The 17102-nt window shown below is 41.8% G+C and overlaps 1 protein-coding gene across 1 annotated transcript; it reads right to left on the bottom strand.

The window, feature by feature from the left end:
- Nucleotides 1-72: 72 nt before the first annotated feature.
- slc16a3b (solute carrier family 16 member 3b) lies at nt 73-16212 on the bottom strand. The gene is made up of 6 exons (XM_026315773.2): nt 16123-16212; nt 4009-4246; nt 3758-3901; nt 2996-3603; nt 1929-2109; nt 73-1725 (listed from the first exon to the last, which is right to left on the bottom strand). Exons 2-6 carry the CDS (start codon nt 4229-4231, stop codon nt 1436-1438), a joined length of 1446 nt encoding a protein of 481 aa, XP_026171558.1. The 5' UTR covers nt 4232-4246; nt 16123-16212; the 3' UTR covers nt 73-1435.
- Nucleotides 16213-17102: the final 890 nt, after the last annotated feature.

Here is a 17102-nt window from a genome sequence, read left to right as displayed (position 1 = left end):
GCTAATAGAGTTGCTGTGGAGGCTTTGAATGAATGGGCCTGTTGATGGATGGATGTCATTTACTCATTTGTGTCAACAGAAAATATATTTATTTGGGAAAACTGCATTCATTCAAGAAGAAAAACAGTACAGTATGTGTATGCTATAATTCATCACCCACACAATTTGTGGTTCTGTTTAATTGCTCTGCTAAGCTTCTAATTTCTAACAGGTGCACAGAAGCATAGAGCACATGGGTCACAACATCCAACAATATACCAAAACACTGCTGCAACTACCAGCTTCCAGCGTTAAAGCAGACTTACAGGACAGCAACATAGGACACCAATTCACCAGCTGAATGCACTGCACTGAGACTTGCAATCCCATTTTTTTCAAGTATCAGACAGAAAAATTCCACCTTGTATCAATTGCGTAAAGTCTCAGGAAATGAAGCACACAACGGTCCACACCAAAATAGACTTTTCAGTAAGTCAGCTGCTACAGTATGTTATTCAGCTGCCAGGGTGCATGTAGCCTGACCAGCTAGACCCACGCCCTTCTTAGAAAAGAATGTGGATTATTATATAATTCTCCGTATAGAATAGTATAGACGTTAGTCTGGCTGGCCAGGTTAGGGTGCATGCTGAGTGTCACATATAAAGTCTTTTATTTTAACCCCGCCCCACACACACACAAATTAAAACACACCCTAATAAGATGTCAATAAATACTTTCAGTAAAATTAAATAGTGCAACAACAAAGAAATACATTTGAAATATGGGAGCAATAATCTCACACAATATTTGATTTTATCTAAGGCATCCTCAACATCATTCTCATTCCTTAATGATTTGATTCCCTCATACTGCAGATCACTAATGACATGAAGAACTAGATCAGCTTGGTGACAATACAGCACATGAAGCCTGTGCAATATCATTGAAAGCTCCAGAAAAAGGCATCAGGTGGACCTTGAGTAAAGGGTTTTCAACTATAGAGGTACAGTTGTCTGAGAAAATCAGTACTGGAAAAGATCCACAAAACTGAAAATCCATCCCATGTTCTAAAATGCAATGTGTGTCTGAGTAGACAGCAACACAGAGATGTTACACAGAAAAGCTGGTATTTGTTGCCAGTAAAGTTGGGACATTTTCCTACCCAAAAAAGTACTGTACTGCATTTGTAATACAAAATATACTTGTCATTTAGCATTAGGATAACAGTAATCTGATCAGCATGTTACATTACAACCAATTCAAGCAAAACTAGTTGTCTCCACCTTTGATCTATAATGGCAAACCAATCTAATTTACAGGGCAATGTCAGCCCTCTTTTCTTACCCCTTTGAGCCCCCTCACTTTCTATGTGACTACCACAGGTCACTACTATTATACTTTTAAGGTGTGTCCTCATGGTGCACAGTTTTTTGTTTCTCATTGCTAATCTTATTGTTTATAATGAAGTCTCAGTGCTGTCTTCTATACTCTCCTCCCCTCCTTTTGCAGCACTAAGCTTTCCATTCTCTTTTCCCTTTGGCTCCTCTTCATCTTCTTTCTCCTGACAGCTCAGCACCTCCTTCTCTGAAGCTGCCACAGCCATCTCCATCTTAGCCTCTGGATCTTCCTGTTTCTTGTTAATGCAAAGGAAGTTACCCAAGGCAATGACAATGGCTGAGATCGTAACTTCACAACCCGCCAACAGGAAGACATACATGTACTGATGGGTGACGTCCAAGAGGCGACCTGGGAGAACATAAGAGGATTTTAGAATGACTGTCATAGGGAAATAGCTGCAGTTCCTGGCTCTTGTGTGTTTTTCTACATTGCCTTTGGCATTGGCTACTGTTTAAAAGTGAGGTACCAAGAAGTTCTAAAACTTTAAAGGATGTATGCAAAGTGTCATGTCTGTTAAGGCATTCAGACATTCAGTCTTTCCATGCTCTGACCTGCTCCAGGAGGTCCTACTAGTACAGCAATGGCTTCCATCAGCAGCACCAGGCCGATGGCACTGGAGAACTTCTCTGTCCCTACGATCGCCATGAGGACCTCGAACTGTAGTGCTCCCACCATGCCATATGATATGCCAAAGAAGATACAGAAGACTACCAGGCCTCCATAGTCACTTGCCTGCAAAGAGACAGATGATAGACTTGTGAACATGACAGCAGGTTTGTAGAGCCATGTGCTGATGATGAAACAGGCCATGTTAACCATACAGTAAAATGTACCTCTTCAGTAATCACTCTAATCTGCAGTATTCACTTTTAATGCTAATGACCTGACACATATTTACATACCATCATTTCTGGACTAAGTCACACTTATTTTTACTCCTCTGGCTCGTCCTGCGATTGATATGTGTATATTTACAGTCATTTTGTCGAGTAGTCACTAGCGTTAGATGCACTCTATACTCAATTGAAGATAATATTGTACTGCAGAAAAAATAAAAACATTTATGTTCCCTCTAAACTACAACTCCTAGTGTAACACAGGTGCACACAGAAGAAAGAGCTATACTGCAGACTTCAAAGTGCAGGTAATAAAGTCTGCAGCTGAAACACAGTTTGGACTGAGTGTCCACATTCAGACAACCTGAGAGAGGAGGAGGAGACGCTGCTTCACCTTCTCCCTGACATTGGTGCAGTTTAACGTTACTTAACACAGATAAAATGAATTTGGTAATGCACTTCTTGTTGTTATGCTGAGACTACATTCTTCGTAGGCTAATTTAGACTAGAATTAAATAATATGACACAAAGCAACTTATATGTTTTTTTCTGTTCAGCAAGGCTGTTTTTGCTAAAAGCGACTTATACTGATAGTGACTGTGACTTATAGTCTGGAAAATACGGTAATTACTTTTTACCAGCATGATTGTTTTGACAGAGTCAGGTGAATCCAATGACCACATATATGGTTTCTATGAAATCTGTACAAAACCTCTTTATAGCCTACAGATGTGTTTCTCCCCATTCTCTGTCTATCATAGAACCCTTTGCTGTATTGTTACCTGTGATCCTATGAGGTCGGTGCATCCATTGAAGAGCATAGCAAAGCTGAACAGGTAGACACTTCTCGGCCGTACACACTTTAAGCCTGCTATCAGTCCTGATGCAGGCCGAGCAAACATGTCAACAAATCCCAAAATGGTAAGCAGCAGTGCTGACTTGGTGTCCTCATATCCGAGGCCCTTAGCATAGTTGACCACAAAAACAGGCGGCACAAACAAGCCCAGTACCATAATAGATGCTGCAACGGTGTAGATGACAAAGCCTCTGTCTTTGAACACACTGAAATCCAAAAGTTTCTTCTTTGGCTGGGGCTTCTTCTCCTCTTCAGCTGCAAGGCTACTCTGCTCCAGATCCTGGGGTTTCTTAGGGGGTACCAGGGGCCTCATAAGGGCACCACAGGCACAGCAATTGAGCAGCATGCCTCCCAGAATGAGGAACCCCCCCCTCCAGCCATACAGGTACTGGAGAACCTGTCCCAGTGGGGAGAGACAGCACAGCGCCACAGGGCTGCCTGCTGCCGCCAAGCCATTGGCTAGAGGACGTTTCTCACTGAAGTAGCGATTCAGCATAATGAGAGAGGGCTGGAAGTTCAAGGCCAGACCCAGACCTTAGGAGAGACGGTAAATTTTCTTTTTATACACAGGAATGTTAGGACACATATATGTGTTTCATGCCTTAATTTTAAGAACATTAGTTTAAAAATAAGTCTTTGTCACACATTTATGTTTTTCCTATGTCTGTATGTATGCTGTGACCCTTACCTGTAATAACTCCAGTGCAGAGGTAGATGTGTATGATGCTGGTGGCAAAGGAGGCCAGAATCATTCCCAGTGAGGCAAAGAGTCCTCCCACCATCATCACCGGTCGACAGCCAAACTTGTTAACCAGCACACTACACAGGGGGCCTGACAAAACACAGTCCATTCATATTTACACAGTATACACATGTGCAGTGTTTTGCATTTTGATGCTAATAGTTAATCACTATTAGATATTCATTCTTCTTGGCTACCTGTGCCATACAGCATGGCGAGCAGTATCGATGAGATCCAGGCAGTGTCGCTGTAGCCTATGTCAAACTCTCGGATCAGCTCCTTGAAGAAGACGCTGACAGCCTTGGGGAAGGCATAGGAAAAACCAGTGATGATGAAGCAGCCAACCAGCACTGCCCAGCCCCAGCCACCATCTGGTGCCTTCACCCCAGTTGGCCCGTCATCCACCACTGCTCCTCCCATGATGCTTTCTGAATGCTATATTGACATCAGGACAAAAGATAGAGGTTAACATGTGGTGTCACTCTGGCTCACATGTTTTTTGTGTCCTAATAAATGTTAATTTTTTTTTAATTGTTTTATATTTAATCATATCACCATGACCCTAAATATGAATAATAGGAATGATAAGATGTATATAATAGATGGATGGTTGCATATTTAGTCATGCCTTAGACTTAGAAAGTCACACAATATAATTATACAAATGTAAAAATCAGTACAAATCATGTGCGTATGTGGTTATTATGTTGATCAATGCCAGACAGTACATCAGTGATCAGTAGTATGATCTTAGAACAAGTTCCCATGAACAGTCCACTAGACATGCTCTAGGCTTGCTTGGGTCACCACTTTGTGAGAGAGGCTGTTTTATTTAAAGGAGCAGCACTTCTATTTCAGGACTGTGTGTAGAATGGCATGTGTGTTGTGCCCACTGCAGTGGAGGGTGTAATGATGGGAACACTGAATCTGCTGGGGCTGATTTATTGCTGCAAACTTGTCAGGACCGATGAAAATTCCTGATCAACACGAAACATGAACATTAAAATATCATACTACACTGTTTTCTGCTATGTAACCTCACTTAGGCCTGGGTAAATAGTGGCTTTGAGGCTATAGATCCAATATGACTCAAAGCTGTGGCCTTTATGCCTGTAAGTCTGAAAGTAGACTCACAGCCACGTTGGGCTGTTAGATAATGTCTGGCCATAGGATAAGTCAGATTCCCAGTATGAGTAGCACAGCAGTGCTCAGCTAATCTGTCTCTTGGCCTTCTTTTAGTCTGGCCTATATATACAGCCATAGGCACAGTCAAGTCTATAGCCAACATCGGAGGCATTGCAGGTCAGAAAACAACTTTCTGAGACAGGTGTTCTGTTTTCATTCCTCTCCAGTGTCAAGGCTGTTTTGCGAGTTTGCTCCAGGACCCTAGGCTTGTAGCTCATCTGCTTGAAACAATACCATCAAGTGACTAAGTAACAAAAGCAGACTAACAGATACAGCTTACTCCTCATACATAATCACTCTTTCATTCATTTCATTTATAAAATGATCAGCCTTTGAGCTCATTCCACAGCATCTCTACTGTGTTATGGACTGGGAGGAGGCTTTTTGTAGTAGATTTACCTAAATGTTTAGGGTCATTGTCCCGCTCCATGTATTGATCTTCAGCTGGCAAACATTCACCCTGACATTACCCTGGAAGATACCTTAGAATTCAGCGGCAGTCCAGGTCCAGAGGCAGCAAAGCAATAAATCATAACGCCTCCTCCATCATACTTCACCACTGCGATGATTTTTTTTATGTTTGTATGTAGTTTATGTTTTACAACAACCTTAGTGCAGTGTGTCCTTCCTAGAAAATTCAGTCTTTGTTTCAACAGAGTTGTGAAGTGGTAAGATGCTCTTTGGCAACCTTCAGGCAGTGCTGCTTCTTGGCACTGTTTCTTGAGAAAATGAGATATTCTTTCTTTTGTGTTATTTCAGTCATCTAATCTAATCTTCATACATGCTCTTGCTCAGAGTACAGGCTTCATTTGTCTTTAGCAATTTTTTCTTTAACAACAGGATATTTCATAATGGCATTGACAAACTTAGGGAAGTTTGACAAACTGATACTGAGGACTGTTACACAATAAACATCTTTAATATTGAAATGATCTGTAATCTGTGAGTCCCAGCTGATCCTAAAGCAGGTATTAAGTGTTGCAACAGCCTCTGGCCCTGGCTGGAGACACATGCTGTACATTATATCACAGGCCAAAGTCTGACATGTCCTTCTACTGTGATTAATTATCGAGATTTAGTTTCTCTCAGTTCTGACATCAGACTTTAACTAAGATGCTGCACACATTCTTTATGCAGGGTTGAAGAGACTGATAAAGCCCCTGGCACAGTGGTACACTTGTACAAATTCATAGGAACATACACTGTATTACTGTGAAAAAGCAGCTCAGATCAATTTGCCCTGGCTGCATTTCTACTTCTTTTTTTAAGTATAAATCTGCAGTCAGGCCAGATTTTAAGCAACAAAATTTACCCTCACTGTTTGATAAAAAGGAAAAAGGAAAACAAATAGCATGGGTATGGATGTAAACAGCAGCAGTTGTTTACAACTTAAGGAACATTTACTGTTGTCAATTTCTGTCAGTCCTTATACCCAGTGAAACGAAGTTGCTTCTTCCTCCTCTGCTGCCTGTGTAATTTCACTGTGCAATTTTTTGATGGACATCAGAGAATATCACATTTTCTGGCTCCCAGGTGTCTTTTATACAGGTAACAGGCTGAGATCTCAGCTTTTTACCTCAAGCAAAGAGCTGTCCAAGGATGTCAGGGACAAGATTGTAGACCTCCACAAGACTGGAATTGGCTACAAGCACTAAGTGTAGCCAATCTCCAAGCAGCTTGGCGAGAAGGTGACAACAGTTGTTACAATTATTCGCAAATGGAAGAAACATAAAATAACTGTCAGTCTCCGTCGGTCTGGAGCTCTATGCAAGATCTCACCTCGTGGAGTTTCAATGATCATGAGAACGGTGAGGAATCAGCCCAGAACTACACGGGAGGATCTAGTCAATGATCTCAAGGCAGCTGGGACCAAAGTCACCAAGAAAACACTTTGTAACACATTATGCCGTGAAGGACTGAAATCCTGCAGCACCCGCAAGGTCCCCCTACTCAAAAAAAGTACATGTACAGGCCTGTCTGAAGTTTTCCAGTGAACATCTGAATGATTCAGAGGAGAACTGGGTGAAAGTGTTGTGGTCAGATGAGACCAAAATCGAGTTGCCAAAATTGGCAGCAACTCAACTCGCCATGTTTGGAGTAAGAGGATTGCTGCCTATGACCCCAAGAACACCATCCCCACCGTCTAACATGAAGGTGGAAACATTATGCTCTGGGGGTGTGTTTTCTGCTAAGGGGACAGGATAACTGCACCACATCAAAGGGATGATGGACGGGGCCATGTATCGTCAAATCTTGGGTGAGGACCTCTTTCCCTTAGCCATGGTCATGGATGGGTATTCCAGCATGACAATGACCCAAAACACACGGCCAAGGCAATAAAGGAGCAGCTCAAGAAGAAGCACATTAAGGTCCTGGAGTGGCCTAGCCAGTCTCCAGACCTTAATCCCATAGAAAATCTGTGGAGGGAACTGAAGGTTTGAATTGCCAAAACTTGTCAACCTCAAAACCTTAATGACTTGGAGAGGATCTGCAAAGAGGAGTGGGACAGAATCTTTCCTGAGATGTGTGCAAACTTGGTGGCCAACTACAAAAAACGTCTGACCTCTGTGATTGCCAACAAGGGTTTTGCCACCAAGTACTAAGTCATGCTTTGAGAAGGGGTCAAATACTTATTTCACTCATTAAAATGCAAATCCATTTTGAATTTGAAATGCGTTTTTCTGGATTTTTTTTGTTGTTATTCTGTCTTTCAATGTTAATTTCTTTGTCAGTGGGCAGACATACAAAATCAGCAGGGGATCAAATAATTTTTTCCCTCACTGTATACAGACACAGGGCAGGAACATTACTACTGCACCACCTCACATCCCCCTTCCACAGGACCACCTCATTCTTCCACACCTTCTGCAACCCCATTGTGACCCCTGCAGCATTTAGCAGGGGTCCCAAGTATCAACACCCATACTAAAATAAGACCCTTGCATTCCTTACACTCACAAGCCATTACACAGTGATCATTTGTCATCCCTGACTGGCAGCTGAAAGGCATTTGGATAATATCCTTGACTGTATGTGTTTAAGAGAGGCACACAGCAAGACAAAACAATTTTCTGCCAGACTTTGCCATTATTTTTTAAAATGTATTTATTTCTGCTACACATGCAGCAATAATGGAACATCATTATCATTCATGTGGAGCAGTGTCCACTGTCCTGAGGTAAAAATATCTGGGTCTTTTGCTGCTTAGTAGGTAGTGGACAGTACAGGAAGGTAAAATTCAAAACTAAACAATGAGCTAAAACTCAAAGTTCCATTAATCCAAGGGAGGAGTAGGTTCAGCTGATAAATCACTGTAGCCTCATTACTACATTCATGCATTTATCTCCAGCAGGTTAGATTACTGTAACGGCCTACTCACATGGCCCTCAAAACTAGCTGTAAGGCAGCTACAGTACATTCAGAACGCTCCTGCTCAGGTCCTGACTAGGACCAGGAAGTACAACCACATTACTCCTGTTCTCAGATTTCTGTACTGGCTTCCTATCCCTCAGAGAATAGACTTTAAAACAGCACTGCTTGTGTATAAGTCTCTTCATGGCTCAGCACCACAGTACATCTCTGACATGTTGATGCCATATGAACCATCTCGGACTCTGAGAACATCAGGGACAGGCCTTCTTCTCGTGCCCAGAGTCAGGACTAAACATGGTTAAGCAGCGTTTTAGTCTTATGCAGTTAAAATCCTAAATAGTCTTCCTGATGATGTTAGACAAGTTAGACTAGTTCTGTTGTGAAAACAGCGATTCCCTTTGTGATACGCTGATTGATCTTAATCCTAAACTGTGCTCTTGCTCGCTGGGTCCCTGGAACCAAGCACGTAGTCACTGCAGAGGATGGGAAGTCAAATGAAAAATGGAAGCTTGATCCACTTTAGATTTATAAAAAATGCTTTCTCTCAATACTCTGTGTAAAACTGACTCCAAACTGTAACTAATGTTGGTTTACACAGCTTGCAAGCTTGTGCTAATCATATGTGCCTATCCTCTGCTCACTATGCACAGCTGATCACTCACAGGTGTCCCACGCTTGGAAAGGACAATCTGTTTAAATAGGGTTTAAATAGCACATTTGTGTTACTGCCCTTCTGTGGGACTTTGGTGCACCAGCGCTGGTATTGACTGTGGCACACAGTCAATGTCATACTGTGTCCAATATGTGTTTTTCACAAGTTTGTGTTTGTCTCGCATTTCAGTAAGCAGTGCAGGAATGCTTTAAAAGCCCCACATGAGAGACTCAGAGTCTGTCTACAGATTATCTCATTTTCCAAGCACTGTCTTAGGAGCAGAGCCATATACAAAACATTCATCAAGTACCGATCTTATCATTGCTTGGTATATTAAACACAGTTTGTCCCGTCTTAAAATAAATAAAACTGAGTTCTTTCACCCTCTCTGGAGTAGATCCATACATGTACAACCTAGGTTCAGGTAGCTTTCTTCTGTAAGTGAAAGTCATCAAATTCAAGTTTATCTCCCTATCCCATTTCTTCCACTTCTTAAAATGACACTGTCATCTGCAAATAACAGTCCAAAGCTTCTCCCAGCATTACATCATGATATTAAATAGGAGTGGGCTAATAAAGCTCTTTTGTGGAATTCCATGTTCTGTTTTCACAACCACTAAACTTTTCCCACCAAATTGTTCTTCTTTGTTATTTTCATTATACAGTATCTCACAAAAGTGAGTACACCCCTAAGTGAAAATGTCCAAATTGGGCCCGAAGTGTTAACATTTTGTGTGACCACCATTATTTTCCAGCACTGCCATAACCCTCTTGGGCATGGAGTTCACCAGAGCTTCACAGGTTGCCACTGGAATCCTCTTCCACTCCTCCATGATGACATCACAGACCTGGTGGATGTTAGAGACCTTGCACTCCTCCACCTTCCGTTTGAGGATGCCCCACAGATACTCAATAGGGTTTAGGTCTGGAGACATGCTTGGCCAGTCCATCACCTTTACCCTCAGCTTCTTTAGCAAGGCAGTGGTCATCTTGGAGGTGTGTTTGGGGTCATGCTGGAATACTGCCCTGTGGCCCAGTCTTCGAAGGGAGGTGATCATGCTCTGCTTCAGTATGTCACAGTACATGTCGGCATGTACATGTTGGCATGTTCCCTCAATGAACTGTAGCTCCCCAGTGCCGGCAGCACTCATGCAGCCCCAGACCATGACACTCCCACCACCATGCTTGACTGTAGGCAAGACACACTTGTCTTTGTACTCCTCACCTGGTTGCCGCCAGACACGCTTGACACCATCTGAACCAAATAAGTTTATCTTGGTCTCATCAGACCACAGGACACGGTTCCAGTAATCCATGTCCTTGGTCTGCTTGTCTTCAGCAAACTGTTTGAGGGCCTTCTTGTGCATCATCTTTAGAAGAGGCTTCCTTCTGGGACGACAGCCATGCAGACCAATTTGATGCAGTGTGCGGCGTATGGTCTGAGCACTGACAGGTGTGGTAGAAATTTCTTTAAGTTTGAGAGTTGCTAATTCTCAGAAAACAACCACAAGTGTGATGAATCATCTCAGGTTTAATCATGGGCCCGGAGAGGACGTCCTTGCAGAAGTCCTCTGCCGTCCTTATTACAAGAGCAGGTTATATACCGTACTTTGGACTAATCCTGAACAGACCCCCACATTATATTGTTCAGGTACTATCTTCAGTCTTCTTACCATCAAAGAAACAAATTGTTGACAGTCATTTACAACTTCCTATCCTAAAACACTAAAACAATAAAACAGACAGAACCACATACCATGAAAGGGTCAAGCAAGCATTCAACCCCCCACATTCAACCCCCACATTCAACCCCCACATTGGTGACCATTTGCTCTGTCGTAAAATCCCACACAGGCTGACCCCCCACCCCTTGAACCTCTGCAGCAATGCTGGCAGCACTCATACTTCTATTTCCCAAAGACAACCTCTGGATATGACGCTGAGCACGTGCACTCAACTTCTTTGGTCGACCATGGCGAGGCCTGTTCTGAGTGGAACCTGTCCTGTTAAACCACTCAACTTTGTTGCCAGCAGTTTAGACATTAATGGCTGTGTGGTCAGTTATTTTGAGGGGACAGCAAATTTATACTGTTATACAAGCTGTACACTCACTACTTTTGTACACTCACTAAATTATTTACAAAGATGTGAGGGGTGTACTCACTTCTGTGAGATACTGTATCTGTACATTTTGCCCAGATAAGAAAGGATTAGTCCTTCCTTCCACAAAGAATGATATTTACTGATAAAGCACTGATATTAAAGTTAATACGAACTGGGATAGATCAAGTTAAGACTAAAGATATAACATTGTTTCCATTCTGCCTTCTGTTCCATCGCCTGAATGTGTAAATAATTCATAAGGCAGCTCATCTCTTTCAGCAGTAATGTCTGCAGCCCTCAATTTCAGTTTCTAACTTCTACTGATTTGCAAACATCAGCTCTCTGAAAGCCCACATCCCCACAGAACTGTGTACTGTTTCAAACACATCCACAAAACACGTTGGGATAGTTCTTCTGCTTCTCCATTCTGTAAAAGTCACATAGAACTTTTTTCATACATTCCTGTATTTGTTTCTCTGTTTGCTGCATCTGCTCAGCTACATGGCACTCCTTCAAGCTGGGTAGAGACAAGCTGGATTGAAGGCAATGCTAACAAAAGTATATAACCATAATTGGAACGTTAATACTGAAACTGGGAAGTATGGATGCATTTCCAGTTTTCAGCAACATAGCTGTAGTTGTAGTTATTTTCTGTATTGTTTCATTACAACTGTAAATTATTTTGGATCATATTAATCCTATGTAAGTTTTCTTCCATGCCATTCTCTGTGCTTCTCTTATTTCATGTTTTAAGCAGTAGGCAGGATCCATAGTGTTTTGCCTCACCTGGGCAAAACACCTGGGCTCCTACAGCAGTAGCTGGCTTTGCTGGCTGTTATGTTGGAACGCCAACAGCTTATTTCCTATTGTGTGTTCATTTTTCCCTCTCACCACACTTGCTTACATAATTCACTAAGATGATTTACAAATCTCTTCCTTCCTATGGTGATGATCTGGTTTTCCTGAGAGCATGATTCACTTGTGCCTTTGTAATTGGTATTAGTGTCTTACACTGTATACATGTGTGCCATCATCTCTGGACTGAATTCCACAGCTTGATGTTTTATTTAATAACTCCATGTATCTTAATAATTTGTTTCTCTTCCTACTGATTTGCAAATATTTTCTCTATAAACCCTCTTTGCGTTTTCAATTCAATTCAATTCAATTCAATTTTATTTGTATAGCGCCAAATCACAATACAAATCATCTCAAGGCACTTTACAAAAACTAAAACTAAAAACCCAACAATTCCCTTATGAGCAAGCACTTGGCAACAGTGGAGAGGAAAAACTCTCTTTAACGGAAGAAAAAACCTCCAGCGGAACCGGGCTCAGTTTGGGCGGCCATCTGCCTCGACAGTTGTTTCTTACATTTGCAACATTTATGTGACTTTATGCACTTCTAAATTCCTTCGCTCACCATGGTACAATTTTATTTTATTGTATTTTATTTATTTATTTATTTATTTTGCTTAGGTTGATTCATTTGAACTGATTGCTTTGCATGCCTAGCTTAGCCTCACAAGCATAAAAACTTAACTAATCTTAATTAATATCAACCTTTTGCATTTCCATTGTTGCATTTCCAGTACTGCTAAAAACTTCTGTATGTTACTCTTCCAAGCTCACATCCACTGTAATCAGTAGAGGATTGTGGTCACTTCCTACTGTTGTTTCATTTGCAATTTCCCAAATACAAATACCTGCCAAGATTTCTGATACTAAAGCAGGTTTGGACTGTATTTTTGCCAGACACCACCTATTCTTACACTTTGCCTTTAATAAATGTACCCACCAGCACGGGTGGAATGTAATGAAGGGCACTGATTTAAGTAAAGTGCCTAAGTAAAAATACCTAAAAGTTGCAAATAACTTTGTAAATTTAACTTTTTTCATTCCACTTTATACTTCTACTCCATTAAAAACCACACAGCTTCCTTTCCTTTGCATATAACTCACATGAAGAGTTTAAAAAGTATGATTTTTGTCAAACTACCCAGTAAACAACAGTTAATACAAGTAGAACTGAAAATACTAGTAGATTAATCTATATAGAAAAATGACTGACTATTTTGATACCTGCTGTAATTAGTAATTCCATTCATCCATCCATCATCTATTCCCGCTTATTCCTAACCAGAGTCACGGGGATCTGCTGGAGCCTATCCCAGTTCTATTTGGGCCACATAGAGACAAACAACCTCACACACTCACACTCACTCCTATGGGCAATTTAAAGTCACCAATCAACCTGACATACATGTTTTTGGACTATGGGAGGAAACCAGAGTACCTGGAGAAAACCCACACAAGCACAGGGAGAACATGCAAACTCAAACCAGGAACCTTCTTGCTGTGAGACAATAGTGCTAACCACTTACCCACCGCGCTGCCCCTTGTAATTAGTAATTTTTATATAAAATACCAAGCTGGTTCTAGCTTTTTAAATACAAGGATTTGCTTTTTTTTTTCAGATCAGGTCGTAGATGTTGGACATATCCGATCTGTGTGGATGCTGTCAGAGTGGTCAGATCAGAATTCATGAGTTTATGTGTGTGTTTTTTTAACGTCACACTCCCTTCCACATTTTTCCTTTCAGCACCATTCAGTGCAGTACCCTTGCAGGCTGATAAAAATAAGCATGGAGCAGAGCAACAATAGCTCTGGGGGTCAGTGGGGACATCAGGGTCTTTGACATTTGTTAAGACATTCATAAAGAAGCTTCTGAATAAGCCAAACTGAAAGGAACAAATCAGAAGCAAGCAGCTTTGGATAAAATTGTATGATTTGACTGTTGCACAAATGACATTGTTCTTGTTTGCAGGTGGCTCACATTTCAGTTCAACCTGTGTATGCGTGGCAGTTTATATCCACAACCATGTTCACGGCTGACCCAGATACAAGCATCAATACAGCTAGATCAGTTTAGATGGTGATGGATCAGATGCTGAAAGTCCTTCCTTAAATAGCGGCCATCAGGTCACAAGATCACAAGAACCGGCTTGTTCAACAGGAGCCAGGGCTACACAGAATCACTTATGGAAGCCCTGGACGGATGTTTGGGGGCTTCTGGTGCAATCACAGCACCAAATCATGTGCCATCTTCAGCATGAAGGTCACAGAGGGTGCACTTCTGTCAATGTCCTCTTCAAGTCTTTGCAGATACTTCTTGGTAGGGTACAAATCTAAGCAGAGGGAGTTGGCCTATCCTTTAAATTGTGACAAACGGTAACCTGAGCTAAGAGCTGATGGGTTTAGATTTCTTATGCATTACTTGCATTGTATTAGTTAACTATTCTATTAGAGAAAACCACTATAGCTTTTACCATCCCGACAGATTGCCAGCAGTCTGTGAGGGCTACAATATGAACACCACTGATTGAATTCTTCAAGTTTTAAGTGACATGAACATTTTGGCTGTGTCCGTCACACAGAACCTCACTGAAAAGCAGCTATTGGCTGCTGAACACAAACTCAGTACTTTAGTAGAGATGTGATTTTTCGCAGGAAAAGAAAGTTAAAGTTAAGTTATTTTGTTATGAGAAGATCCTGTATCTTTTATTAATTTATTTTACTATAAAATTAAAAAATTCATTGTAGAAAATATTTCTATATGCTTTCATTACAGTTCTTTAAAAAAAATCGGAATCGGCAGGTCACACTTACTGAAAAATCAGAATCGACCAGGAAAATTGCAATCGGTGCATCTCTACACTTCAGTTTAATGACCTTGTACTAAACTGGGCTGGGATATAACCGGACATTAGTTTTTGTGTCACTTCCTGTCCAGACTGGCTGCAGCCTTTTGTCACCACCCCCTGCCTGCAAAGGAGGCGCACTCCACAATCAATGTTCCAATTTGGTCAAAACTGGAGTGATTTAAGCGAACTAGATGATATTCCTGCACAGCAAATAAATAAATTACAGACAAGATCATGTGCTGGGATTTTATATAATAACCCGGATTGAAGGGATATTGCTATTAAACACAAATGCTACCTGCATGCCTCAACCTGGCATGCCGTTATCCACGTTCCTTTCTTTTCAGGTGTTGCTCCCCGCTGACATGGACTCGTGGCTCGATGAGCAGATGGAGAAACGCCGATGCTGCCTCCCAGAAGCGCGGCCGAGCGCACGTAGGCATCCGCGCTGCTTCTGCGTCACATCCATTACAACAGTGGCCACTTGTTGGGAAATTCATTGTAGCGCACGCTGACTCCACCATCACTCATGCAATCAGGAGCGAGCCTGCGTTTAACACTCTCCGTATGAAAGAACATCCACTTTCGTCGCTGTGTTTGTTTGTGCTGTGTTAGTTTGCTGTCCTGCTCGGTGCTTAGATGGATGCAAATAGACTTCTGTGGGTCACTGTTTCAGTGTTATTTCCGTTGTCTCGCAGACACGGAAACAATTACACACTGAACAGCCTTGACCAATCGCCTTTTAAGGCTGCGTTTAATAGGACAAGATATAAATGTCTTTTTGACTAGAAAACATTTACACCCCCTGATGCGTGCCATAGTCTGTCTACCTAGCTTCTTTCTTACGTGATGCCACTCTGTTTCCTCCTCGTTGTGTGGTGTAGATCCGATTGACAGATGTGAATTACGGTGCGTATCGACCAACCGCGGTGGCCTACGTGAGGACCGAGGCGTAGGTAGCGCATCCCCGTAGACAGATGCCCGACCTGTCCAGCTGGGTTGGCCATCAGCAAGAAAAACACATTACAATATCCTACGTTGTGAAGGGGATGCGCGTCAGTAACACATCTGTATCACGTCAATTCACACATGAGCGTATTCAAATGTATCTGATCCACTCTTGTCACCTGCCTTTTATCTTTGCCTGTTACTCTGGCGCACAACAGGCTATCGCATAACAAGTGCATTTCTACAAGGCAAACAACACACGCACACACGCACACGCACACACACACACACACACACACACACACACACAAACCAGATGTAAAAAGAAAAAGGAAAGAGTCCCTGTACCTGTTCAGATGTTGTCGCCCTCTTCCAGAAGCGCTTCTAAACTGACCGCAAGTGCGCGCCGCCGCCGCCGCCGCCACCCCCGCCTCTTTTTATTCTACGGAGGAGACAGGTCATAGCAAAAGCTCCACCCACACTGTCTCATTTATTCATTGCCACTCTTATCTATGTCATCAGGATATGGCATAAAAACTTTACAAGCTGTTGAAACAGCGTCTGTAGAAAAAAGGAAGCAATATCAGATGACTAATTTAGTACGTTTATTAGGTGACGTGACAGATAATAAAGACAAGCAGATATTTTTCGGTCGCATCGTTTTGCTGTTGCACTTCGCAAGTCGACTGGGTTGCTTCTGATAAATAGGCGGATATCACACAAAATGAATACACAGTGACTATCCTAACTGTATTTCAGTTGCAAAGAGATCATTTTCCGACCAGATGGTTAAAGAATTTTACACTCTTACTCCCTGACTGCAGCTTAGAGCCATGGCTGTGTTGATGATTGGAAATTAAACGTAATAATCTGATGTCTTTTATAAAAAACTATTAGAGAAATTAAAATGTTACCCTCAGGTTGTTAATCCACTTTACTTTAATGTAAGTCAAAAACACTGTTGAGTAGGGCCTGTAACCTCTTGTCTCTTCCTAAGGTCAGTCTGTTCTGACCTTCACTTTCTGGTAAGACACTTAGAATCGAAACCCCAGATGTTTTGCAGTTTCATGGGAAACTGCCTCCTCTTTCTTCACTTATCACACGACTGACTGTATCATAGTATTAAAATGATGTGCTGCCAGCTAAGAGCCAGTGACCCTCATGCTGTACCAAGGTGCTGTTTGACTGTTACTCCTTGCAAGTAAAACTTTTATATAATCTTACCGAAGTTCGTCCTCTGAGTCTATTTGTTAAAAGAATTTACCTAACAAAAACAATTAGAGTTACATATTTCCCGTGATTATAGGCTACATGAAGAGTCGAGTCAG

This window comes from Mastacembelus armatus, chromosome 19, assembly GCF_900324485.2.
Source record: "Mastacembelus armatus chromosome 19, fMasArm1.2, whole genome shotgun sequence".
Classification (NCBI taxonomy): Eukaryota; Metazoa; Chordata; class Actinopteri; order Synbranchiformes; family Mastacembelidae; genus Mastacembelus; species Mastacembelus armatus.
This window is presented reverse-complemented; position numbering and strand designations above follow the sequence as displayed.